This window comes from Tachypleus tridentatus, chromosome 8 (genome assembly GCF_004210375.1).
Source record: "Tachypleus tridentatus isolate NWPU-2018 chromosome 8, ASM421037v1, whole genome shotgun sequence".
Lineage (NCBI taxonomy): Eukaryota > Metazoa > Arthropoda > Merostomata > Xiphosura > Limulidae > Tachypleus > Tachypleus tridentatus.
This window is the reverse complement of record NC_134832.1, coordinates 105,714,305-105,741,588: the sequence shown is the minus strand read 5'-3', so window position 1 is coordinate 105,741,588 and position 27,284 is coordinate 105,714,305. Positions and strand designations below refer to the sequence as shown.

Below are 27,284 nucleotides of genomic sequence, written 5' to 3'. Positions count from 1 at the left end.
CAGTGCTTGTTTATTTTTATAAACTTGTATTTGTTTTGCTAAGGAATATTTTAACACTTATAATACTAGTTAAAGTACATTATTTTGATAAATGACTAACTGGTTGCTTTCCTTTGTATATAAAAGTGTTTGGTTGTAATACAGCTGTAACTAATGTCAAGATTGCAAACTTACATATGTATTATTTTGTTGTTACTGTATTGCCAGTATTTTATTGGAATTTATGTAAGAGTGTACTGATTCTGTTTGTTTTGCTAGTAAAACTCTATAAGAATTGTGCAACATTTTATATCATGTATTTCAAGGAATGATGGAAGTTGTTTTTAAATTTAATTCAGTAGTAATCTTATAGTGCAGTCATTGCCCATGTTTATATTTAAATTATGTTAACACTTTTACTCTTTGGTGGCTTTGCAGTATGTATGAAGACTCACAATGCTAAAAATTGAATTTTAATACTTGTGGTTGGCATGAAACAGATAGGTCATGGTTTAGCTATATGCTTCACAACAAAGAAACATATAAAATGTTAATTCTTTCAGCATGCACCAAAAAATACAAATTTTCAAGAATTATGAATCAAACTTTCTAGTAAAATTGAATTAATGCTAAACATTAAATATAAGTGGTGTTTTGACCTCTAAAGATGTAATGTTGTATTTTCATGTAGGATTAAATATGATATCATTGAAATACTTTGCATTTGTAATTAACACGTTCATAAATTTCATTCACATTGCTCAAGAAGTAAGTTGCATTTTGTACTCAATTTTAACAAAAATATTTTAATATTGAAAAGCACCATTTGTATTAAATGTTCGTTTATGTTTTAAGTTTGTTTGTTGATGGTGGAAGTTATATATTTGGTTGACAGTGATGTTTTTTTGATTTCAGAAATTTAAAACATGTTATAATGTTTGCGGAAAGTTTTAAGGCTGTTTACCGACTTTAGACAATAATACATAATCATTGAAGAGGTGTTAAATTTTATTTACTTTAGATATTAAATGTGAATCATGGTTCATCTGCTTATTGAATTTTTTATGTGAAATGAGTTGGTATTGTAAATGACATTTAGCTTTGAAAAATAAGCATTTCAGAAGTAATTTGCTCATGACTTCTGGAAAACTTGTGACATCTAATAGTAACTTCAAGCTTTTTTACTAATATGAAAGCTAAAGTCAGAGAAGTAGGTAAATAACTGTGTAAAATGTATACATTTTTAATAAAGTGATCCAAAAATTTGTTATTTTTGGCTCAGAATGATATGTAGCAGTGGGAATTAATGATTTTTTTTTAAACTTTGTATGGACACTAAATATGAAATAGATCATGGTATATGGTTGACCCCTTGGTTTTTGGAGTGAATCATGCTGTATGTTTATTGATTTTCAATAAAAATTATATTAACAAGAATTGAACATGTTCCTTATTTCATGTCTTTTCTGTTGAGTATTTTGTTTTCCTCTGCTTTTCTCCATATTATTTGTAACAATGAAGTCTTAACTGTTTTCCTTTTTAATATTCGATGTTATTAAAAAGCCTGTAGCATACTTCTACCTCTTGAAATTCATGAAATTTAACAGCTTTATGTTTCTTATATATGTTTGGTCCTTGCTTGTTTATCTACCTTCTTTTTGTTAATTGATATGAATAGCTTATCAATTCAGCATGATATTGATACATTGATATTAACCAGTTGACAAATAACAAGATAAATTGTTGGCATTTTAAACTATCAGAATTAAATGTACTCCATGTTTTATATAATTTGTCAGTATTTTTGTTCACTTTGGTAGACATAATACAAAACCCCCAAATTAATAAATTTTTGTGACAGGTATTGAAAAAAACAACTAAAATTTAGATAAAACTTAGTTTTGAAGAAAATAATATATTACAAAACCATTTTACAATCAGTTATAAAAATGTAAGTTATTTTCAGGGGTTAGTTTGACATTTTAAATTTATCGATGTAGTGTTAGCTGAAAAACAAAAATATGCATTCAAAATGTTTAAGTTACTACATCACTAAATGAGAGAAACATTGTCAAATACAAGCTTATTTATTATTTTTATAAGTTTTGACAAATTTCATTCTAACACACAGAAACTTTATATTTAGTCTTTCGTTCAGTTATTTAGCTTATTAACATTTTGCTTGCATGTAATAACCATAGTTTTACAGTTTTTTTTCATATGATTTAATTTAACACTGGTGGTGGTGACTACTAACAGACTAGTTTTTCTGCTTTCAAATAGATTCAGCTTTTAACACTGCTTTATCCAGAATGGATAGTCCAGATAGAAGTAAGTAAGAAGTTTTTTTAACATAATAGTTTTTAATAATGATCCAATAGGTTTCATCATAAATAAGCTGCAAGTTTTGATTCATTTCTCTAAGAAGTAAATAATAAATGAAGACACTTGTTTACATCCAGAGCACTGAATTGTTTGAGAAAACAAACAAAATGAAAAAAATTATTGATGATGAGAAACCCACTTGAAATAAAAATGTATTTCAGAAAAGCTGGTATGGGTATTAACACTTTTGTTGATAAGCAGAGAATAACGTTTCAACCTTCCTAAGTCATCTTCAGGTTAAAAAAAGAGAGAGTTTGCAACCAACTGTTTCCAAGGACCTTTTTAGGATTGAGAGTATAAATGGGTACTGGATTGTTTGTTTATATTTGTGTCCCTGCTAGGTATCAGAGTGTGTTCTATGGCTACGTTATGTTTATTTGATTTGCAGTGTTCTAAAAGATGTTTTTTTTTTTAATATAGTTTCCATTTTTTTGCTTTTTTCCCCAATATAAGAGTTGTGGCAGTTATTGCCAGGAGCATACGGTATGCAGCAGTGTAAGGTTTTGTAGTTTGTTGTATCTTGGAATTTATTGTTTGTTTGATGTAGGTCTGGCTGTGTGCTTATAATTTTTTCCATGGTTTTAGAGGAAATTTTCTGACGTTGATGAAGAGTTGTTTTATTTTATTGATTTCATTGTTAATTTTATCAGGTGAGCATAGTTTTGTGGCTGTGTTAACTTGGTTTCTTAATATGTTGAGTTTTTTTGTTTTGTTTCATGTGCTGAGTCCCAGGTAATGTATAATCCAGTATGGGTGATTTTCTGTTTTGAATTGTGTATCAGTTCTAGTGCTCTTGAGGTTAAAAAATGCTATTTGGTTAGTTTTTTTCCTGTTAACAGGTGAACTTAATATTGGGATGAATGATCATGTATCAAGTTAACATGATTGAAAAAAACGTGTGTTCTGTAAATGTGAGTCCAGCAATTTTATCATCAACTTACCTGTACCAGTACAGTGGTGGGTATAATGCTAAATTGATTGTTTGAGATTCAATCTGTGTCATAAAAATGTCATTCTCTGCTTATCAGTAAAAGTGTTAATACCCATACCAGTTGTTTTGAGATATAAAATGTATTAAAGCTGACCTTTAATTGTTATATTATTTTAAGATTTCACACTGAGATTCTTTTTAGGATTAATGACTTTTCTCTGTGAGATGTATAGAATTGGGTGTATTCAAGATGTGCTTCTCATATTTATAACATGGTTAACTTTAACAGAAATAATGGCTCATTCTTTTTCTTCTGAAGATAAACTACCAAGTAGTATTTTAAAATTATTCATTTAATTTAAACTGGTCAAATTTAATAATGGTCTTTTTAATGTACTATAGCATACAATAGTTTGTTAATCATACAATGGTTCATGGTTTTACTTGTTTCAAAAATACTTATTAAGATTTTGCGATATGTAAATACATGCTTAAAATATCTGTTCCTTTATATTTTCATATACCAGAAACAAATGAACCTCTGTAAATCTTCTTCTGTAGGGTTAATTTCCATTTTATCTGTGCTTGACCTGACTTGAAGTGTGAATGTTATCTGCAGTATGCCAGTTAGTGTTGCCAGCTGAATCAGGTGGCACATAGTAACTGCTAGTTAACATACAGGTTTGGATAAAAATAATACATATATATTATCATACAACCTACTTTCTGATTCAAGTCATGTTTAATATGAATCAGTTGACACGTGCAATTTATCACTGAATTTCTTTGAATTGTGATACATTGTCTTATCTGTTGACCTGCGTTCTCAATCAAATAATATCTGGAGCATATTAGTTAACCTACAGCCAATATCAAGTAGGTATACAGTATATTCAGTTATTCTATAATTTGTGTTATTTGAAACAATATAGTACAATGTATCAAGCCAATAATATATAACCAATTTCAAATAAGTATGTGATATATTCAGTTATCATTTGTGTAAATTAAATTAGTTTTCTTTCTAAATCACATTGTTAATAATTTGACTTTGATGGTTATACATAATCTGCAGTGTTATTTCAAGTAAAATATACAAGTTTGCAATTAGTTTTCTTTCTGATACCTGTGATGTGTAATATACAATGTGTCAGCTATCCATCAACTTAACTTACATATGTTAATATATATACTCTTCAAAAAAAAGAAACACAAAAGGCAAAATTTGAGACAAATTGTTAACAAGTTTATTCCGGGTAGTTCTGTATGACATGTGTGAAACTTTGCACATTCACTGCTGAACATCCAAGGTCTGCAAAGGCGAAGTCCACGCTCACTAGTTGAAGTTTAACGTCACTCAACGTCAATAATGAGTATGCCCCCCGTGAGCATCAATAACTGCTTGGCATCTCCTGCCCATGGAAGCGATGAGATGAAGAATCGCATCCTGTGGAATGGCTGTCCACTCAGTCTGCAAAGCTGCTGCAAGCTGAGGTAGAGTCTGCAGATGAGGTTGTTGCTGTCGCAGACGTCGGCCCAACTCATCCCAAAGATGTTCGATGGGGTTTAAATCTGGTGATCTGGAGGGCCAGGAAAGAACGTTGATGTTTTGGTGTCTCAAGAAGACAGTGGTGAGTCGGGCTGTGTGAGGTCGGGCGTTGTCATGTTGAAAAACGTCGTTGATGTTCACCATGATGGGTTGCACATGGGGCCTAAGAATCTCGTTGACGTATCGTTGAGCCGTAAGATTCCCTCGAATGTGCAAAAGGTCTGTTCTGGCATTGTAGGCGATGGCAGCCCACATCAGGGCCCGGCATAGCCTAGCACGTTAAGGCGTGCACTTTGTAACCTGAGGGTTGCGGGTTCGCGCCCGAGTCGCGCCAAACATGCTCGCCCTCCCAGCCGTGGTCGCATTATAATGTGACGGTCAATCCCACTATTCGTTGGTAAAAGAGTAGCCAAAGAGTTGGCGGTGGGTGGTGATGACTAGCTGCCTTTCCTCTAGTCTTACACTGCTGAATTAGGGACGGCTAACGCAGATAGCCCTCGAGTAGCTTTGTGCGAAATTCCAAAACAAACAAACAAACAAGCAGCCCATATCATGATGCTGCCACCACCAAATCTGTCAACTTCCTGCACACAGTTTGCTGCAAAACGTTCACCTCTGCGACGGTAAACACGGGTCCTTCCATCCTGCCTATGAAGCATAAAACGTGATTCATCGCTGAACCAAACATGCCTCCATCTTCGATGAGGCCACACCCGATGTGCCCGAGTTCACTGCAGCCGTGCTTGACAATGTTGCTGGGTGAGAATGACGCCTCTGACTGGACGTCGAGGTTGGATTCCTGCATCTCGTAGACGGTTGCGTATGGTCTGATCGGAAGTCCTACGCAGCCCTGGTATGGTTGAGGCAGTAGACGTCGCAGTGGTGGTCCTATCCCGAAGGTGATGTAACCAGATATAGCGATCTTGTGCGGGCATCATGACATGAGGTCTGCCAGATCGTGGATGATCACGAATTTATCCATGTTGTTGGTGACGATTCCATAGCCTTGTGATGGTGCTTAGGTGGACATTCACAGCTCTGGCAACATCTGATTTGCCTGCTTCCAAGCGACCAATGGCGTTGTTGCGTTGTGCTTTAGTCAGTCTTGGCATAACTGTATTGCGTGTCGGTGGCTTAACACTGAGCTATGGAAACAGAGAACCCGTCACTTTTATAGGGATTTTACACATGTTGCACTTGCAGAACATGCAGATCTCTGAAACAAATTTATTGGACATGAATGCGTTTTGGCGAAAAATCCGATGTTTTCCTCCGTTTTCAAAGTGCACAACTTTTATTGTCATTTTGGTCTGACAATTAGTGCCTTAAGAGATGTAACATCACATACTCTGAGCTTGTGACATTATTATATATATTACTCTTTAAAATAAAAAAAATATCCCTTTTGCGTTTCTTTTTTTGAAAAGTATATATAGTTTGTTTAACAGTTTCAACTTGTGGAGCTTATAAATTATCACATGCTCTACTACCTCAGTCAGGTGGTGCACATACCCTTACAGTCTTTATGTAAAGTATCATAATTTGTTTTACATTATTCAATATATATATATAACTTGAATGTCATCATTCATGGTTGGTTAGATAGTCAGTTGATATGATCTAAATCATATAAAATGCTATATGGCCATTTGAGTTTGGTTTTATTTTACCCTACCAGGATTTCTTCTGTGGATGAGTTAAGGCCACTTGTAGAGGACAAGTAAAAATTACTGAACATTCAGTTAACTTGAAGCTTAATCTGTTAATGTGTAGACTTTATCTATTAGCAAACTATAGCATGCATTATATTTTGTACATTTTCTGACAGTTTATGTAACTTGTGACTTGAGTAGTAAATGCAAGCTTATCATGTTATCTGCAGCTTGAATCAGGTGAAAAATATTCTGTCTTAGTTAAACCTAACCTCTGTCAAGTGATATATGCATTTTTGCAGTTTTTCTGCAGCCTATATTAAGAGGTACTTTGAACTTATAATATAATGTACAGCCTTCAACTAATAGTACATACACACATCTAAAGCATGGGTTGATACACTGCTTATTGTTATTATCTTATATCCTGCATCAAATGATACATATAATCTTGAAGTTTACATCTAGTGATACATTTGCTTTTACACTGTAGTCTATAGAGTGAATCACATAAAACAGTATATTAATTTATTTTCAATCTCAATACAGTATTATGTATACAGTGACAGCAAACATCCTGAAACAAATGTTACATACACTACTAGTCTATCAGATGCTGTGTAGTACAAAGCAGTTACACAGTAAGTTAATCTCAGTTTGGATCATTAAATGTTTCTACATGCTGAAGAATGTTTAAAAACCAGAGATAGCTAAATTCTGACTTCTTAAAAGTATACGACTTAATATACCTGAGTATGGTGAAGAAAAACCAACACAATTTGAATATTAAAAAGTCATGAATTTTATTACCATTAAATGCTTCAAGATCAAACAGTTAAGGGTATATTTACTTAAGTAATATTAAATTCCAATCAGAGCAAGCTATAAACATAAGAGTAAAATTACCAATCAATCAGGAGTCAGTATAACTAAGTAAGTATACTTTTCTTACATTGCTACTTGTAAAGATTAAAATGCATTGTTTCACTATCTGAGTATCCTATCTGTTAACAATATGTTCTGGCCATACATAAAAAAGAGAATTTAGTTTGCACTATATTTTCCAATTGTTAAAATATATTGATTCATCTTGCATGATATTATCGTGCAAAAGTTTCATTATGTAGCAACAGATAAAACAGCATCTTTTCTATTAAATGTTAATATAAGTTTCACTAAGAGCCTCTTTTGTACAGACATATTTATTGCAGTATAAACAGAAGTCTGCCATGCAGAACGTTTGTTTTAACAGCTAAGTTTCATCCCAAACAAAATAAGAAGGTAGAAACATTATGTGATATTAAGTCACAATCAAATTGATAATAATTAAATTGTTCTTTACCTGCCCAGTAAGGCTATTTGATAAGAAAAGTGTATAAAAAATATTTCAACAACAAAGATTTTGTATGACACTCCTGACAAGGATTTTTGCTTAGAGCTAAAGCTTGTTACACAAAATGACTTTCATTGTACATAGGTTTAAATTTCAAGGCTATTTACAACAATTGTTTTGGAGATGTCAGGCTAAATAGTTTTAATTTAAATTAAAATAATATTTATATTCCCTTTGTATGTATGTATTGGTCCAGCATAGCTAGGTGGTTAGAGCACTCAGCTTCCAATCTAAAGATTACAGGTTCAAATCCCTGCCCCTGCAAACATGCTTACCCTTTCAGGCAGAGGGTGTTATAATGTGACAGTCAATCCCACTATTCACTGGTAAAAGAGTAGCCCATGAGTTGGTGGTGGGTGGTGATGACTTGCTGCCTTCCCTCTAGTCTTCCACTGCTAAATTAAGGATGGTTAGCACAGATAGCCCTCTTGTTGCTTTGCACAAAATTCAAAAACAAACCTTTTTTATATACATTTAATACTTTCAGCTATTTCTCTTAATGATGAAGCATCAGTCATTCGTTTGTATAATAGAAATATGAAACTAAAGAATAAATAAGAACTTGTTTTTACATTTTATGAGTTTATGGTTTCTTTTACTTTTTTTTAATCAAACAAAAATATTTTGTCCTATAACCTAAGTAAAAGAGTTCACTCGTTTGTGATTACTTTCACATTTGGTATTTTTGTCTCTTACATTATACTATTAACTGGATGATAATTTTTGCATATTCAACATCAACTACCCATTTCTTTTTACTGTCTTGAGCATTAAGTATTAAAACATTATATATACATATACTTATGAATGTTTTAAGGAAATGTCATTTGCTTGAAATGTTAACTTAAGACTATTAACATTAATTTCTATCCATACACTTATGCTTGTCATGCATGCATATGTACATGAACACAAACACATAATATCAGGTCATCCCATAAGTGATGTCCGATTTTAGGTTCAGAAATAGAGAAAGGATTTCAAATGCTTTTAATGTTATTTAATCAATAATGTATGTTTCATTATCATTAATTACTTCCTGCCAATGATTCACAAGTTCTGAATGCCACTTCTTTAAAATTTTTTGGGTTTGGAGGAAAAGAATGTAGATAAGATAGTTCTGACATCTTCATGTGTTTCCAGCTCTTTTCTATCAAGATAATTCTACAAACTTTGAAATAGATGATAATCAGATGGGACAGGGTCTGGAGAATAAGGAAGATGTAGAAGTTTTCCCAGTCTAGCTCTTCAATCTTTGCAGATGTGATCCTTGCTGTATGAGGCCATGCATTATCCTGGTGTAACACAACACCTTTACAATTGATCAAAGAAGGCCTCTTTTCTTTCAGTGCAACATTCAAACACTTTAACTATTGACAATAGAAGCCTGATGTAATCGTTACACTGAGTGGCAGCAACTCAAAGTGGATCACACCAACAATATCTCACATAATGCTTAATAAGACTTTCCTTGAGTGGAGGTTCATTTTGTGCTGTGCTTTAGCCAGTTTGCCTGTGCTGAGCCATTTTCTGCAACGATTAAAAATTTTATAATATATCCACTTTTCATCTCCAGTAAATAAGCTGTTCAAAAAAGTGAGTTATGTTCACCCAGAGTGCAGAAAAGTGCAAATGTTCACTCTTGCTCTAAGGTTGGCTTCTGTCAAATCATGGGGGCCCATTTTCCAAGTTTTTTACACTATTCCAAGCTGTTGAATGAGTTGAATTAAGCTTCTGTGCTAATTCTTCAACTGTCACAGCACAATCTTCATCAAGTGCAGCCAGCAGCAAGTCATCATTAAACTCAACAGGACGATCTGAACGTGGCGCATCACTTAAGCTGTGGTCACCTTATCTAAACTTCTGAAACCACCTTCGACATTTTCTTTCATTGAGAAACTCTGCACCATAAACACTTTGAATGTTTTATGTAGTTTCTGCTGCACTATTGCCTTTTTTAAACTCATAAAGCATTATATGCCTAATGTGCTTCTCAGATACTTCCATTTTTGTAAGGGTTTATTTGATTAATGATCTGAAAAAATAGAGTTGGGTTAATTTCTTTTATTGTCTGAACATTTTTATACACATCTTACTACATATTTTAGTTATTAAAGCCTTTTACAAAGACAGAAATGATGATGCACTTTCTGTATTAAATTTTTGGACATTACTTATTAGTTGGCTGTATTTACTAAGTAGGTTGAAAAAGGTCAAGGCTGCACACACACACATTTTATAATATAATATATATATATATATAAATAAAGATATGTTTGTGTCTTTTATAAATAATGTTCTTAATGAGATTTTTTAATGTCTTCTTTATACGTGAAACTTGACTCTGTTGTTAGAGAAAGAAATAAAATATTTATTGACTTAAATTAACATTAATATTCTCAGTAGGGAATAATATTTTATGATTAAAAAATCCATTTATTAATAGAAAGTAGAGGAATAATCACTCTAATAGTCTGAACAATACATAAGCCCTATGCATAATGTTTTAATGTCACTGTAGATACAATAACAGTGAGGATATTTACCTGGAAGTTGTAATTATAACAGTAAGAATATTTACTTGAGAGTTGGAATAATAATGTTATTTCTAACTTTCAAATAAATGTCCTTAACTCTTACTGTTCTAACTCATAAATAAATGTCCCAGTTAGGGCATTTATGTAATGAAATTCAGTTGTTCCTGGACCTCTGTTACAAGAGATTAACAATTCATCCAACTCCAACATACCAAATGAATGGATCTAGATTAAATTACCAACCTTAAGTGATTTTGACATTATTCTATCATAAATATTATAACACTGCTTGTCTTACTACAATCTTCTTATGAATAACTGTTTTATTTTGATCTTAGAAGTAGTTCCCTGTTCAACATCCAAATTTATAATGGGTATGAGTGATTACACTTTATTGTTCTATCTTAAAAAACAACACAAAGTGTGCAAACACAGAAAATTTATTGAACAACTGATCTATTGAAATACTTTCTTTTCATCCTCACATTTTTCAACTGTATAGAGTACCTTATAATAACATTTATGTGTTATTTTTATCATATTATTGTCCTTCCACAAACCCTATATTGCTCTATACCTCTGTACTTTAATTGATATATTTATTAACTACTTTCTACTATTTGTTAGGAGCAAGAAAAGCTTATCTATTAAAATTTACTAAGGTACCATATTTTACAAGTTGTAAGATGCACTTTTTTCTTCAAAAGTACCTTGAAAAATCCCCATGCATCTTCCAAGACAAAGGTGATGGGTTAAGGCAAGAGGTTAGCTTAGGATCTACTCAAAACAGCCTCTTATATAGATCGGAATCTCATTACTTACCAATTACAAGTGTTTTCAATAGCTTAAAAATTCAGTTTAACTAATTCTGTTGATATATTGTGAATAATATGATGTATTTGACTGTATTTACTCAGTAGGTTGGAAAAAAGTCAAGGCTGCATCAAGGTGTTGGTTGCGGAGTCAAAATATTTTTTTCTTAGAATTGACTTTCCAAAATTAGGATGTGTCTTCCATGATGTAGTGTCTTACAAGGCATAAAATACGGTAACTGAAACTAAACTTGCTTGCATATTCTTAAAGCACGAAGGCTTTTTCTTCAACTAGGACTAATTTAGTATCATTGCAGTGTAAGCAAGATATGTACATGTATTTAAGATTATTGATTTTGTATGTTATCCTATCAGCAGACTGCCAGCATTCTTCTAATGTTCTCATGAGAATAGAAATAAGTTATCATTTGAAATGATAACTGATTAAAGTGTATAAACCTTATTAATTACAAGAACTTCTGTATATAAGTGTTTGCATTTTGTTGTCTTTTATGATCATTAAGCTCTTTTACCTGCTTTACTTTTTACAGAATTGTCCTTTAATATCCCTATATTTTCAGTAAGATTCCCCTCTGGTGGGAGACTTGATATTACTACATTACTCATATTATTGTTTTGAAGGTATTTTATGTTAAAATTATGTCATTAAATTTTGTGTTTTAAAATCTTTGGAGGGTTGACAGTAATCCACTAGGCAGTGATCATTTTCCTATACTTTTGAGAGAGACTGGTCGTTGTCGATGCCACCCTACCCGCGTGCCCCGGTGGAAGCTGGATCAGGCAGACTGGTCCACTTTCACTGCTCTCGCAGAACTTGATCCTGCCATCGTAAATCAGCCATCAATAGATGACTGTGTAGCAGCGGTAACTGACTGTATTACACATGCAGCTGCTCAGTGTATTCCTAAAACCTCGACACGTTTTCCACGATATCCTCGTCCGTGGTGGAATTCTGCTTGCCACTTAGCACGGAAGGCTCAAAAGCGGGCCTGGGATACTTTTCGTAGATATCCCACACATTCAAACCGGGTTGCTTTCCAACGGGCCCGTGCACATGCTAGGTGGATAAGACGTCACAGCCAGAAGGAATCTTGGATTAAGTTCACAACCAGTATATCTTCTACCACCAGTTCCAAGATCATATGGGACAGGATTCGAAAGGTTAATGGACACTACAATTCTATCCCCCTCTCGATCTTACTCTCTGATGGTCAGGAGGTGACTGATGTTCGAACATCGCTAACACTCTAGGTGAAAGCTTTTGCGGGTATCTAGCACTTCTGCTTGTTCCTCCACCTTCCTGGCCATCAAGACTCGGGCAGAGCGATCACCTCTTTTCTTTCGAACTGACTGTTTCTTTGACTATAATTGTCCCTTTACCCTGGTGGAACTAAAAATGGCCCTTCATTGGTCTGCCAGTACGTCTGTTGGACCTGATGATATTCATTATGACATGCTGCACCATCTATCTCCTGCTTCTCTTGATGTCCTTTTGATTGTTTTCAACCGGATCTGGCAGGAGAATGTTTTTCCTTATGCCTGGCGCCAGGCTATTATTTTACCCTTCTCTAAGCCAGGGAAAGATCCCAAGATTCCTTCAAACTACCGTCCAATTGCTTTGACGAGCTGTCTCTGTAAGACATTAGAAAGGATGGTTAATGCTCGTCTTGTTTGGTTCCTTGAATCAAACAACCTCCTCTCGCCCACCCAGTGTGGGTTCCGTCGACAGCACTCCACCACAGACCACCTAATTCGTCTTGAAACATCTATCAGAGAAGCCTTTCCCAACCGCCAACATCTTGTATCAATATTCTTTGACATAGAGAAGGCTTACGACACAACATGGAGGTATGGCGTTTTTCGAGACCTCCATACATATGGGTTACGTGGCCATCTACCCATGTTTCTTAAAAATTTTTAATGCACAGGAGATTCCAGGTTCGTGTGGGTTCGACACTTTCCCGTTCTTTTGTACAGAAACTTGGAGTCCCTCAAGGCTGTGTTTTGAGTGTCACACTTTTCAGTATAAAGATAAATGCCATCACTGAACAACTCCCTCTCACTATTGCGAATGGGCTGTATGTCGACGACTTTCACATCTCATGTCAGTCGTCAAACATGAGATATATTGAGCGGCAACTACAAACCGCCCTCAATTGTGTACGGAAGTAGACTCTGGCGAACGGCTTTAATTTCTCTCTCTCCAAAACTGTATGCATGCACTTTTGCCGTCGACGGGGTATTCACCCTGATCCTGAACTTCATATCGGTGAAGTTTTGCTGCCAGTGGTCCCGGAGACCAAGTTCTTGGGGCTTATCTTTGATCGTAAACTGACCTTTATACCACACTTAAAGCAGCTTCGGGTCAAATGCACAAGAGCACTGAACATCCTCTGTGTTCTCTCTTCTACCAGTTGGGGGGCAGATCGCTGTTCAATGTTAAAGGTATATCGTGCTCTTATTAGATCGAAACTCGATTATGGATCAATGGTCTATGGCTCTGCCAGACCCTCGGCCTTAAAGATGCTGGACCCGTTCATCACCAAGAACTTCGACTCTGCACTGGGGCTTTCCGTACCTCTCCAGTTCAAAGTATATACATTGAATCTCATGAACCTTCTCTACACCTTCGCCGTTTGCAACTATCTTTACAATATACTTCGAAACTTCATTCCTTACCAAAGCATTCCACCTGGAAATGTGTTTTCCTTCCTCGGTGAGCAGTACTTTTTCAGAACAGACGATCTGTCATTGCTCCATTTGGCCTTCGCATCCGGGAGCAATTGGATGAATTGGGTCTGTCCTTGGATAACATTGCAGATTCCACAGGTCGGCCCATCCCACCATGGCTTATTACAGCCCCCAAATGTGACCTTTCTTTCAGTCACCTAAAAAAGGCAGATACTCCAGATTGGAAGTACCGTCTTTTATTCAATGAATATCTTTCAAACAATCATTCAGTTCCCATTTATACAGATGGTTCCAAATCAGGTAATTCAGTGGGCTCTGCTATGGGTCAGTAGTTGCGCGCAGAATCCCTTCTACAGCTTCTGTGTTCACTGCTGAACTGTATGCCATATCTCTTGCCCTGGATCATATTGCAGCTGAGCAGTACTCCAACTGCACTATTTATACTGATTCGCTTAGTTGTATACTTGCTTTGGAATCGCTACACGTTAGCTCACATCCTATTCTCGCTGATATTCGAAACCGACTGGCCCATTTCTCATTAGCAGCTACTTCAATCCAGTTTTTCTGGATACCAGGCCATGTTGGTATTCGCGGGAACGAGCTTGCAGACATGGCAGCTAAATATGTCTGCTTCAGCACCATCACTCCTATGCCTATTCCGTACATGGACTATGGTGTTGTCTTCAAGGCTCGGCTCCGTGCCAGCTGGCAGTCCACTTGGAATGAGCAACGTGACAACAAACTTTTTCAAATCAAACCCAAAATTGGACTTTGGCCATCTAGCTTCCGTAAAGTTCGGAAGGAGGAAGTTGTTCTCACTAGGCTACGCATTGGTCACAGTTTTTAACTCATCATTTTCTTTTATCTGGAACTGATGCACCAATGTGTAGTTTGTGTAACACTCAAATCACTATCAGCCACGTTTTACTTTCTTGCCATCGTTACAATTCTCAACGACGGCAATATTTTAAACATATTTTTTCCCAGGGTCAATCTGTAACATTGGACAGAGTTATTGGTGATGGTGACTCTGTCCACCTTGATAATGTTTTTAATTTTTAATGGCCATTAACCTTTTTAATTTCATTTAAGTGTTGCATATTTATTCATTACACCTTTTTAATTGTGGTTCCTTTTTTACAGTTTTAATCTCTCTCCTTCAATTTGACATTAGACAATGGCCAGAACATTAAATAACTCGACACCAGGACTGGAAAGACCAACTTCAGGTGACTAACGCTCCTGTTTGAACTATCCGTTTGAACTACTCGTTAGTCATCCTGGCGAGTTGTTATTATACTTTTACTGCATATCATTTCACACTTTTACTACTTAACTTTTTAGTACTGGCCATATTGGCTCATAACCCGGAACCAGGACTGGAAAGACCAACTTCAGGTGACTGACGGTGGTTTTTATACTTACCTGTTAGTCTTCCTGGCGGGTTATGATCATTACCATTCTGCTACAGGTAGTTCTTTACAACTTTGTTAACTGGATGTCAACATTGGTTTTTACGCCATTTTCTGTTTTAATTGCCGTTTTGCTTTTATCTTCAATTACTTTTACAAATTTTACTCCATTTACTTGACTTTTATCTTTTTACTGGACATTTGGCTACTCATTATTACGATTTTGCGGAGTGTCTTTTAAAACTTTTATTCTTTTACATTTTGATAATAGCTGCTATGACACATAACCCAGAACCAGGACTGGAAAGGCCAACTTCAGTTGATTGACGGTGGTTCTTGAACTTACCTGTTAATCTTCCTGGCAGGTTATGATCATTACCTTTTTGCTAGAGTAAATACCTTACAACTTTTTATACTCTGCCTTCTATCTTAACATTGTAGACTAGGTGTCAACATTGGTTTTATACTTTTTTGTTTTACCTTCATTTCCATTTATGTCTATTACCACATTTATTTTATTTATTTATTTTTTTTTTACATTTTTACCGAATGTCTGGCGCAGATAGCCTCGCTGCTTTGTGCCATAAAACACTAAATCAATCAATCAATCAATAAAATCTTTGTATTATTAGACTACACAACTCGTAATGATGAATCCAAATTCTATCATGCTTATGCTATGCAACTCCTGTGAAAGTGTGCTAAACCTCATTAACCACATTATGCCCATTCCTTTGCCTATTTTTATGTTTGTTTTACCCAGGAAAACAAAGAAATAATCGTTTCCTTCCACTTTGGACAACTCCAGAGAGGTCTGGTTTCATGACCATTCAGCCAGAACCTGTGATGACTCCTCTTCCTCCTCCCCTACCTCCACCATCATTCACAGCTACAGCATCTGATGTATCCAAATGTAAGATATTGTTTTATGCTCTATTTTTGATGCTGTAATTAGGACTTAAGTTCAAGAAGATGTGGCTCTTAAGGTCATAAGGTTTAATAAGGCAGGCTTAAAACATCTAGAAAATTCTAAGGAGGTGATGTATAGTTCACTAGTATATTCAAAACTGGATTATAAATATAAGGTTCCATAAAGCATCAAGAATATAAAGTGAAAACATTTTTAGAGTTATAAAAAGATAGAAATTTATTTCAAGATAGAAGGTTAAATTAATCAGTTTGTTTTTCATGAAGAACGTGGATCTGTGCGTACTACTGTTCTTATTGAGTTATTTTGTACAAATAAGTTGATTTTATGTTAGGCCTAGTAATATTAGTGAGGTTTCAACATCATTTGTAATGTAGACTTGTAAGCCTACAACAATTTATAACAATGTACAAATTTTCAAGCTTGTAGAATGTTAAAGGAAGAAATAATGTAATTTATTCTTGTTACATGGACTGAATGCTGAATTAATTTCTCTCGATAATTTAAAAAGAACTCACTGATGAAAGAACAATGTCACAACAATATTTTCTCTGGGTTTGTTTCACTGACTCAAGTTGATAAATTTCTTACTTTGGAATCTAGGATATTTAATAAGGTGTGAAAAAATATGAAGAGACCACAAAGTTTTATTGCTTAAGCAACTTTAGTTAGAAATAAATTTTACACACACACAATACTCCCAGAATTAAAGCAGATAATAACATGACTTGTTTTAGCTTAACTGAAACCTCCTTTTCTTATCATCTGTCTTAGGCTTTCAACTTTTAAAGAAACAAAATATAATAAAAATAAACCAAATCTAAGTATGGTAAAAATTTCATTACACGAACTCCCTCAGATTTATACTTACAGATAAAAAGTATATTAGATACAATAATGTTTAGGAATTAAGATGAAAATAGAAATAACACCAGTATGAAAAATGTTTTATTTATGTTTAAGTAGTACTCTGGCATCCTAGTTACTGTTGTATAGAAGTATATTGGAAGGTTGAATGTTTATTGTTTTATGCAGTTTCAGTGAGTTCATTTGGGCTGTATCAAAAGAAGTTTCAGGAAACATGAAAAATTTTAAGGTTAAATAGTAGTTAGTCCTTTTATACTTTTGCAATACTATGTATTGAGGAACTAGTTTGTAGAATTGTAGCTGCCTTTTGTTGTAAAATATCAAGAACAAATACAGATATTAAACCAGTAATGCTAGTTGACAAGTTGTTTCATTGAGAAAATAAAGAAGTGTTTTTATTTTAATTTGAGGAACACTGAAATGCATGTATAATTTTGTAATTATCAGTTTGTATCTGTAAATCATTAAAGGGTAAGTGGTAACAAACTGTTTTATTTGAAAACTTTACAATGTTTATACACAAAGTAAATTACTGAGAAGATTGTAAATGAAGTATATAATACTCTTTTTGACACAAACTACCATAAGACTTTTTTAAATTAAATTGTTAGAGCTATAAATATGGTTTTCAGTGTTGATAAACATATTTTGTCAGTGTTTGAAAGACAATTAATATGGAAGGGGTGGGTAAAAAGCATGTAAATATGAAGAAATAGAAATGAGTTATCGTGAAATAAGATTTTTTTTTTTTTTTACCTTTAGTATTGTATGTAAGAAAGAACCAAGCACTCACAATACCTTGTACAAAATTACATATAACCATGAATAGGTTTTAGGCATGTTAGAGTACTCAAAACACCTATTAGGGTATACAACCACAAGTATAATCATGTACAGGCTTGTCAATAATTATAAACAAAAAAAAGATAACTAAATAGACATGAAACTAATCTCTGTAGATATAACTCAAGCACAATAACTTGGAGTTAAAATATAACCAACAATGACCATGAACAAAAAAGGAACGAGACATAAAACTCTTTCTTGTAACTATATGTCAAGTGTATTACCACAGACAACAAAACATAACTGCAGAAGAAAAAGTAAAAATATACTTCTTAGTATTTAGCATCTGCACTTATCTTTCTTTTGGAGTGTTTTTAATTTCTGAACTAAAAGTCAAAAACTAATAATTAAAAATTCTACTTTTCCTTTCTTAAATCTTTTAATGAACTTTTAGAGAACAGCCTTATATTTATTTAGAATTGTATGTTATTTTATGTATGCTTAATTATAAACCATCTGAAGTTAAATTTTACCTACACATATAATTTCTCAGCTTAAGTGCATATTTGTTTTATACATTTTACCTTAAAGTGTATGAACGTTTCTCTAGACAAATTGGAAAAAATTATAATTAAAATGGACCAGTTCCTTCTGTTTCAACTTTGCCAAATCTATACCTTCCACTAACAAAAGCTTTGATAATTAGTACATTTAATATAAGCAGTATAATTTTCTTTTCAAATTTAAGGTAACTGTTCTTCCATTAGTAAGTTATATACAACTGAACTGAATCCATTACTAACGTATATTTCTTTCTTATTTAAATAATGAATGTTATGCAAAGACAACTGAGTTTTCTTTTGTTATTCTGGACTAGATTCAGCAGTAAAAATAAAGCAGGAAGTGCATCCTAAAACTACAAATACACGAGACTTGTTTCAGGAGGAACTGAGAGAGAGACTGACCTTAGGCCACAAAGCAAAGAAAAAGTTGGGTTTGATACAGCAAAGCAATTTAGCAGCAGTTTACATCACTGCTGATTCTACACCAGTGGAAGTGCAGCATTGGTTAGAAGCTAAAGATTATAGCCCAGAGTGAGTTTAAAGATATTACTTCTGAATACGTTTATTACAGTAAACAAGTATTCATTAATTATCCTGGTTTCCTGTCAAATGATCACAGTTGTTTTCTCTCTTTATCTTCTTTCCATAGTTGCCTGATGTAGGCATAAGTTTGAAATATTGCAAAATATAAGCTTTGAAAAGGAGTAATTGAAAATAGTGTAAATACTTGTATGGTATTTTATTTAGATGCTGTATTAGCTTTCACATCATCATAGATTGAAATATACCATTTCTATGTTAGTGGAAGCATTTCATTACTCTTTAAAATCACAAATTTCTTGACATTATGTTTAACATAATTTTACTTGAACTTCAAATATCATATTTTTCTTTAGCAACAGTATTTTACCTCTAATAAAATTTTCTAACTTTAGTCCTAATGAATGCCTGAATGAGTATTTTGTTTAAATAATATAAATCCATTTGGTATTAGTTATTTTAATCATCTCATTCTACTGCACCTTGACAGTTTGAGTTCACAGATAAGGTATTGAGATAATAGGTTTTAGTTAAGAATAAACTAGATAATTTTTAATTTCCTGAAACTTCTCACCAGAGCCTGTCAGTTGTTTAAAGAGATGAATGGAAAGAGACTGTTTGAGCTTACAAGGAGCCAACTTGAAGAAATGTTGGGAGTAGAAGTTGGGAGTCGTCTGCATGGTCATATTGCTGTTCAGAAAAATATGAGTGGTGTAAGTAAATATTATGTTTAGAGTTAGTTACATTGTCTCTACAAAAATCACCATCAACTTCAATTTGCAAGTTGTTGAGTGTTTAGTAAAAATAAAATTCACCTTGTAACATTTCTGTGTTTTCATTTAGCTGTCAAAATAATGATGTATGTATTTCTAACTTTAAAGTTTGTTTTTAAAATATTTTTAAACATTATTTTAAAATGTTAAAAATGTAGCATTTTGACGATCATAGGTTCATTGGTCAAGTTTATTTCTGCTCTGAATTTGAAGTTTACAAATATCAAATGTGTTCACTATCATATAGGTCCTGTAGAACAATTTACTAGATAATTCTGAGATAAGTCTATTCATATGCTATAATAGATTATTAATAATTATAACTTGTTTTGTTTTTTCTCAGTATAAAACTATGAGTGGTCAAGAATTACAGTCTATTTTAGCTCAGAGAAGAAAGAAAGTGGAAAATGCAAATGAAAGTAAAGAAACGTTTGGGTCCTGATCATTGTAACTTACTCATGAGCCCTCTATGATTCTACTTGTAGTTTGAATGGTGAGATAACATATTTATATAAATAATACAAGTTAAACATAAGTCCAAATTTTTGTTTCAAAAGTCACTATAATAATTACTTAGAATAAAAAAACTAAAAAGTTTTTTGTTGAACAACTGCTAGGTTTAGTTATTATTATACACTGCAGATTAAATGAGTGAAGCCTATACAATAATGGAATAAACAGGTTTATTATTAAATGAGACTGAAGTTATCAATTATGGTTATTTTATTAAATACTAGAAATAACACAAGTGGTTTGTTATCTAACTGGACTGGAACTGTTTGCTATTTTATTATTTAGTAAAAATAACATAGGTGGATTCTTGTTTAACTGTACTGGGGTTGCTAGATATTTTAGTGTTTAATAATAATATAGATGTATTCTTATTTAACTGTACCATAAATGTTGGTTATTTTAGTATTTAGTAAAAATAACAGATGAATCCTTATTAACTGGACAAGAATTGTTGGTTATTTTAGTATTTAGTAAAAATAACAGATGAATCCTTATTAACTGGACAAGAATTGTTGGTTATTTTAGTATTTAGTGAAAATAACAGGTGGATTCTTGTTTAACTGTACTGGGGTTGCTAGATATTTTAGTGTTTAATAATAATAATACAGATGTATTCTTATTTAACTGTACCATAAATGTTGGTTATTTTAGTATTTAGTAAAAATATCAGATGAATCCTTATTAACTGGACAAGAATTGTTGGTTATTTTAGTATTTAGTGAAAATAACAGGTGGATTCCTATTTACCTGGACCGGAACTGTTGGTTATTTTAGTATTTAAAATAAACAACATAGTGGTTTCTTATTTGGATATTTCTTTAGTTAACAGAAATTTTAGTAGGCTTTAAAGTGATTATACATATATAGAGTGTAAGCTAAGTATGAAGATTAGATGAATTGAGTAAGTAACCTGATAGCTAATAAGACTTGTACATGTGATAAATAACATGTTATATAATAACCTAAACTAAAAGTATGCATTTTAATGGATTATGTTACAGATAAAGAGAACTAATAATTACCCTTACAAAAATAATAGAAAATAGTGTAATTCTCTGTTTAGTCATTCAAAGTAGAGATAAATATATACTTGTTTGTTTGAAAGACATAAAAAACAGTAAAGGAAATAAATTATTGTTACCAATCATTTAATGATCATACAGTTGAATCTATAATAATTGCCTTTTTAATTAATTACCACAAAATGTATACTCTTCAAAACAAGAAACGCAAAAGGGATATTTTTGTTATTTTAAAGAGAAATATATGTAATAACGTTACAAGCTCAGAGTATGTGATGTTACACGTGTTAAGGCACTGACTGTCAGACCAAAATGACAATAAAAGTTGTGCACTTTGAAAACCAAGGAAAACATCGGATTTTTCGCCAAAACGCATTCGTGTCCAATAAATTTGTTTGAGAGATCTGCATGTTCTGCAAATGCAACATGTGCAAAATCCCTATAAAAGTGACGGGTTCTCTGTTTCCATAGCTCAGTGTTAAGCCACCGACACGCAATACAGTTACGCCAAGACTGACTGAAGCACAACGCAACAACGCCATTGGTCGCTTGGAAGCAGGCGAATCAGATGTTGCCAGAGCTGTGAATGCCCACCCAAGCACCATCACAAGGCTACGAAATCGTCACCAACAACATGGATCAACTCGTGACCGTCCACGATCTGGCAGACCTCATGTCACCACGCCCGCACAAGATCGCTATATCTGGTTACATCACCTTCGGGATAGGACCACCACTGCGACGTCTACTGCCTCAACCATACCAGGGCTGCATAGGATTTCTGATCAGACCACATGCAACCGTCTACAAGATGCAGGAATCCAACCTCGACGTCCAGTCAGAGGCGTCATCCTCACCCAGCAACATCGTCAAGCAAGGCTGCAGTGGACTCGGACACATCAGGTATGGCCTCATCGACGATGGAGGCATGTTTGGTTCAGCGATGAATCACGTTTTATGCTTCATAGGCATGATGGAAGGACCCGTGTTTACCGTCGCCGAGGTGAACGTTTTGCAGCAAACTGTGTGCAGGAAGTTGACAGATTTGGTGGTGGCAGCATCACGATGTAGGCTGCCATCGCCTACAATGCCAGAACAGACCTTTTGCACATTCGAGGGAATCTTACGGCTCAACGATACGTCGACGAGATTCTTAGGCCCCATATGCAACCCATCATGGTGAACGTCAACGACGCTTTCAACATGACAACGCCCGTCCTCACACAGCCCGACTCACCACTGTCTTCTTGAGACACCACAACATTAACGTTCTTCCCTGGCCCTCCAGATCACCAGATTTAAACCCCATCGAACATCTTTGGGAGGAATTGGACCGATGTCTGCGAAGGCGACAACCTCAACCACAGACTCTACCTTAGCTTGCAGCAGCTTTGCAGGCTGAGTGGACAGCCATTCCACAGGATGTGATTCATCATCTCATCGCTTCCATAGGCAGGAGATGCCAAGCAGTTATTGATGCTCACGGGGGGCATACTCGTTATTGACGCTGAGTGACGTTAAACTTCACCTAGTGAGCGTGTACTTCGCCTTTGCAGACTTTGGATGTTCAGCAGTGAATGTGCAAAGTTTCACACATGTCATACAGAATTACCCAGAATAAACTTGTTAACAACTTGTCTCAAATTTTGCCTTTTGCGTTTCTTTTTTTGAAGAGTATATTTACTTAGAAGAATTAACAAATATAAATTAATTATATATGCATAATCATCTACCATAAAATATATACTGATAAGTTTTATAAATAGCTGAATTTGCTCCACAATTAATTACAAAACAAGCACTGATTAATTTTGTAACAAACAAGATATTCAATGAAAAATTATATAACTAACAAAATATATCACCTAATTATTATTATACAATGTGAAGTGATGTGTACTTTATTACAAAATAGAAACCAATTGGGACATTATAATGAAATATGCACTAATTAGTATTTCACTACAAAATAAACAATGTATAATTCAAGTTACAAGTTAAGTGACAACTTATTATAAAATAATATCTACTGATAGTACATTGTTGCAAGGTTTAAGCCATCTGGTACATTGTTATGGAACTATAGGAGGTGATTAACAACTTACTATAAAATGCTGCAAAACTTTTTCCACTTTTCCATAGTTGGTTTGCAGAAGAAATGAACAAGTATTAAGAAATGCATTACAACTGCAGTTTTAATATGATTACTACAGAATTAGCTCTCTGTCTTATGTGCACTGCAAGTATCAGAACCCAGTTTTTAGTATCAAAAACCCTTGGACTTTCCAATAAAAGTATTCACAAGACATTTACCACTGTCTGGTTTTCAGATTCTTATGCATATGGTTTTACTGTATTTATTTATTATAAGTATCACAGTTAGTTGCATGTCACATTAGTTTTTAATAGTTCCAAGTGCCTTAAGAATAAAAAATTAAGAAACACTGCTCCAGTGTATTGTGATATTAATCTAGTGATAGGATTGTAACTACTTTTTTCATCATGTTTTTCTAAAATTTAAAAATAAAAACCACAAACCATTTATATATTGAATATATAGGGAAGGGGTTACAAAATCTGACTAAAATTTAATTAATAGAAATTGATATTTTTAAACTAATATTAAACATTTTGTCAGCTAGAAAAAATTATTGTAAACACACAGCATGCATAAGATTTCTGTTGATCAAACAGTTTTGATTGTTTGATTTTATATAATAAAGCTATAAGTAGTTTATTTAGGAAAGTTTCTCAAGGAAGTTATCACAGTATGAACAGCCAGCTGATTACACGTATGTTTCATCTCTATTAATAGATATCTTCTGAGAAAAATCTATGTCTTCTGATGTTTCTTTATCTTAATATTTTTTACCTTTACCTCTATATAGTTTTGACCTTGGGTATGATGAACTAGTCTTCCATCTTTAAAGTCCACTAATAGCATAACAAAACAAGGAAAGGTATGAGTTGTGGGAATGCAGAAAAACCCTCTTATTCTACAAACCAGTCTTCAAGCTACAGAGACAAATCTGCAGAAAAATAATTTAGATGACAAACTAATGCTTATAACACAGCAGAAGATTTTATGTTATATTTTCATCAATAAGTGTAAAGGAAAGATTTTTGTACTTTCAGAACTGTAGAAAATTTAGTCTATGATAACAAAAAACAAGCAGCAAAGTAATTTAAGTGTTATGACATACTTTTATTCTGTTTTATGAAATTTTTAGTAAATAGATTAATAAGCTCATGTGTGGACATATTTAATAATAACAATATTACAATCTATAAAATTTTTAATTTTTTGTTTAATTTATTGCTTAATGAATGTCAACACTTTGTTAAACTGTGCATTACAAAAATTTAGTGTACTTTTTTATGCATGATAAGAGAAAAGTTATATTAAATCAAATACATGCTAGTCCAATATACGTTTAATGTTACACAAGAGATAAATATGTTATATAGTTAGATTCTAAGACAGTCAAAATAGTAGTTTTGACTATTAACAATTAACAGAATTAACAATATGTTTAGTAAATATAGATTAATTAGTGTCTAATAACATTATGGCCATTTTTTCAAGAAGTAAAAGTCCTCCAGGTTAAAAGTTTAGTTTTGCAAAAATGTACTGTAAATAATACATAAATACACCTTATTGTTATGGGAATTATTCTTTCTATACAGTTGGTATTACAGATGTTCCTAGCTAAGAAAACTTGAGACATGCAAAAGTTTATGTTCAGAATTAAGATAGAACTAGTAACTTTATGAAACATTAACTTATATCACATATCAGATGACATTTCTAAAGTCTTATTAGGAAATATAGTTACATGGTTAACCATATTTTCCTGGAACAATAAAAATTACCAATAAATGTACATGAAGCTATTAAGTGTTGTATCTTCTGATGATACAAACGAAAGTTGTCAATTTAAGTCTACTGCTGGTGGTATTTTTAGTGAAATGTGTATTAAGCAATTACTTTGTTTTGAGAAAATTAATGTTTATTGTATAGTCTTTCCAATGGGTACTGTGTATGGCTGTCTTGGCTTTGAGCAGTACAGGTTTTCTATCTGTTTTCTAGTTGAAATAAATTCAGGAAACGTCCATATACACATTAACATTCCAAACATACTTCTCAAATAAAAATGCACAATTTTCTTTATGGAAATATCCTAACCAATTATTTAATAAAATAAGAAATAATCTAATGTAAAAGATCACTCTTTCAGCCTTTTTCTTTAACATAGGTAATTAGATGAACTAATCCCATTTTAAAGTTCGCAATGGTGTCCTTTAATGTTTTTTCATCTAATTACCTTTGAAAACTGAAATCAGTCAAAATAAAATTATTTATTGACATGCTTTTATTGGATTTTAAAACATCACAGAGGTTAAATTATAGTTTATGTAATACTATTACTCAGTGATATACATTTTATTATAGTATTAATAAAGAGTAAGGGCAATGCACCAAATCTATCGGAAAAAACTGCACGTAGTGGTTTGTTGTAAATCTTATAGTTTGTGTCATCAAAACATTAGAATTAGGGCCTACACTGGCAGATGACTGATCATGTTAGTAATGGGATGGGGCTATAAAAGATACTGCATTTTTTTAAAAATATATTCTTTTATTGTAAAGAAACTAGGTAATAAAGTTGTGTTTTTGTACCTGTATTGGATTTAGTATTTATGGCAAAACTACCAAGGCTATTTTTCACTATTCCTAATTTTGAACTACTAACAAGATGGAAGACAGCTAGGTATTATCACTCTATCATCCATTATCTCAGTACAGAGAAGGGTTAACTGTCACTTATAATATATTAAACTGTGAGGAATCTTTTATGTTAACGCAACCTGACTTCATAAGTTTCGAAATCCAGAGCTTTATCATGTGGCCAGCAAATACGAATGATAAATTTATCGCATACTTATAGTAATGCGTATATAATATGCAAAACACAATTAAACAAAGTAACTTTTTTAAGGCACTTTAAATTGTTTTCGTTGTTGTTGCAATTTACTAACGTTTTTAAACTAAACCAAACGAGGTTTAATTGTAATTTTAAAAATAAATGATATTCTATTTTGAACTACCACTGTGAAAGCAGACAATTAGCAGCATCCGTCACCACAAAGATTTTCTTCGACTCTTGGAACTGAACAACGGGATTGACTTTCACTTTTAAAACGCGCCCACATTAGAAGTTGAGGAGCATAATCAATAAAACGTATCACCTCGAATCCTGAGCCCATTGATACACAGCCCGATATACTACACCATATTAAAACCTGTCTAAGGCGGAAACGATACAAGTCGGAAATATCAAAATTTAACAGCATTAAGGTTTTTCTTATAAAAGACCCTCTATATAGCGGAACCTGCGAAACGCGGAGTAAAAACTATCTTTCACTTACCTCATCTATCAACAAGTAGGATTAGAACTTGAGTAAGGCGGAAAAAATGTTTTTGATTAAATATTAATTTCTTGTTTAATTAATAATTTATTTAAATATTTATAAATTCTTGTTTAATTAATAATTTGTTGGAATATTAATAAATTCTCGGACATTTTGTTACAGTAAGTATTGGTTAAATATATTCTGTTCTTTTTTCTGCCGTCATTATTTTTGCAGTTAAATTAAACAAAAGAATGGAACAAGAAAATAGGAATATTCTACTTTTCCTAGATAATGTAACTTGTCACCCAAAAGTTCAACTTTCAAATGTTCGTTTAGTCTTTCTACTTCCATGTACAACATCAGTTCTACAGCCACTAGATAATGGAATTATACAGTGTATAAAATTGAAATACAGAAAACTGCTGTATCATTGCAAGCATAGACGACTGTAAAAGAGCATCTGAAATGACCGTGAAAATTGACGTGTTAGATGCAATTGCATTTTTAAGTCATTC

General features: G+C 33.2%; 1 protein-coding gene and 1 long non-coding RNA gene across 20 annotated transcripts in view; one reads left to right on the top strand and one right to left on the bottom strand.

The window, feature by feature from the left end:
• LOC143223133 (epidermal growth factor receptor kinase substrate 8-like) overlaps positions 1–24,385 on the top strand; it is a 172,547-nt gene extending 148,162 nt beyond the window's left edge. For 16 of the 17 annotated variants that reach the window (XM_076450653.1, XM_076450661.1, XM_076450645.1 and 13 more), the window contains 6 exons: positions 2,263–2,310; positions 16,126–16,275; positions 18,821–19,037; positions 19,624–19,759; positions 20,163–20,312; positions 24,243–24,385. In XM_076450653.1, the coding sequence (XP_076306768.1) occupies positions 2,263–2,310; positions 16,126–16,275; positions 18,821–19,037; positions 19,624–19,759; positions 20,163–20,261 (650 nt within the window). In that variant the 3' untranslated portion in view covers positions 20,262–20,312; positions 24,243–24,385. Of the gene's footprint in view, positions 1–2,262; positions 2,311–16,125; positions 16,276–18,820; positions 19,038–19,623; positions 19,760–20,162; positions 20,313–21,825; positions 21,842–24,242 lie in introns of those variants that run through there. The other variant, XM_076450647.1, reaches the window with a different exon arrangement.
• LOC143223135 (uncharacterized) lies at positions 7,003–26,772 on the bottom strand. Of its 3 annotated transcripts, none has more exons than XR_013012674.1 (4): positions 26,464–26,772; positions 24,233–24,288; positions 19,621–19,736; positions 7,003–9,924 (listed from the first exon to the last, which is right to left on the bottom strand). It is a non-coding gene; the product is annotated as an uncharacterized LOC143223135 (long non-coding RNA). The 3 variants fall into 3 exon arrangements; XR_013012675.1 differs by lacking the exon at positions 7,003–9,924 and adding an exon at positions 16,936–17,072; XR_013012673.1 differs by lacking the exon at positions 7,003–9,924 and having other exon boundaries at positions 17,633–19,736.
• Positions 26,773–27,284: the final 512 nt, after the last annotated feature.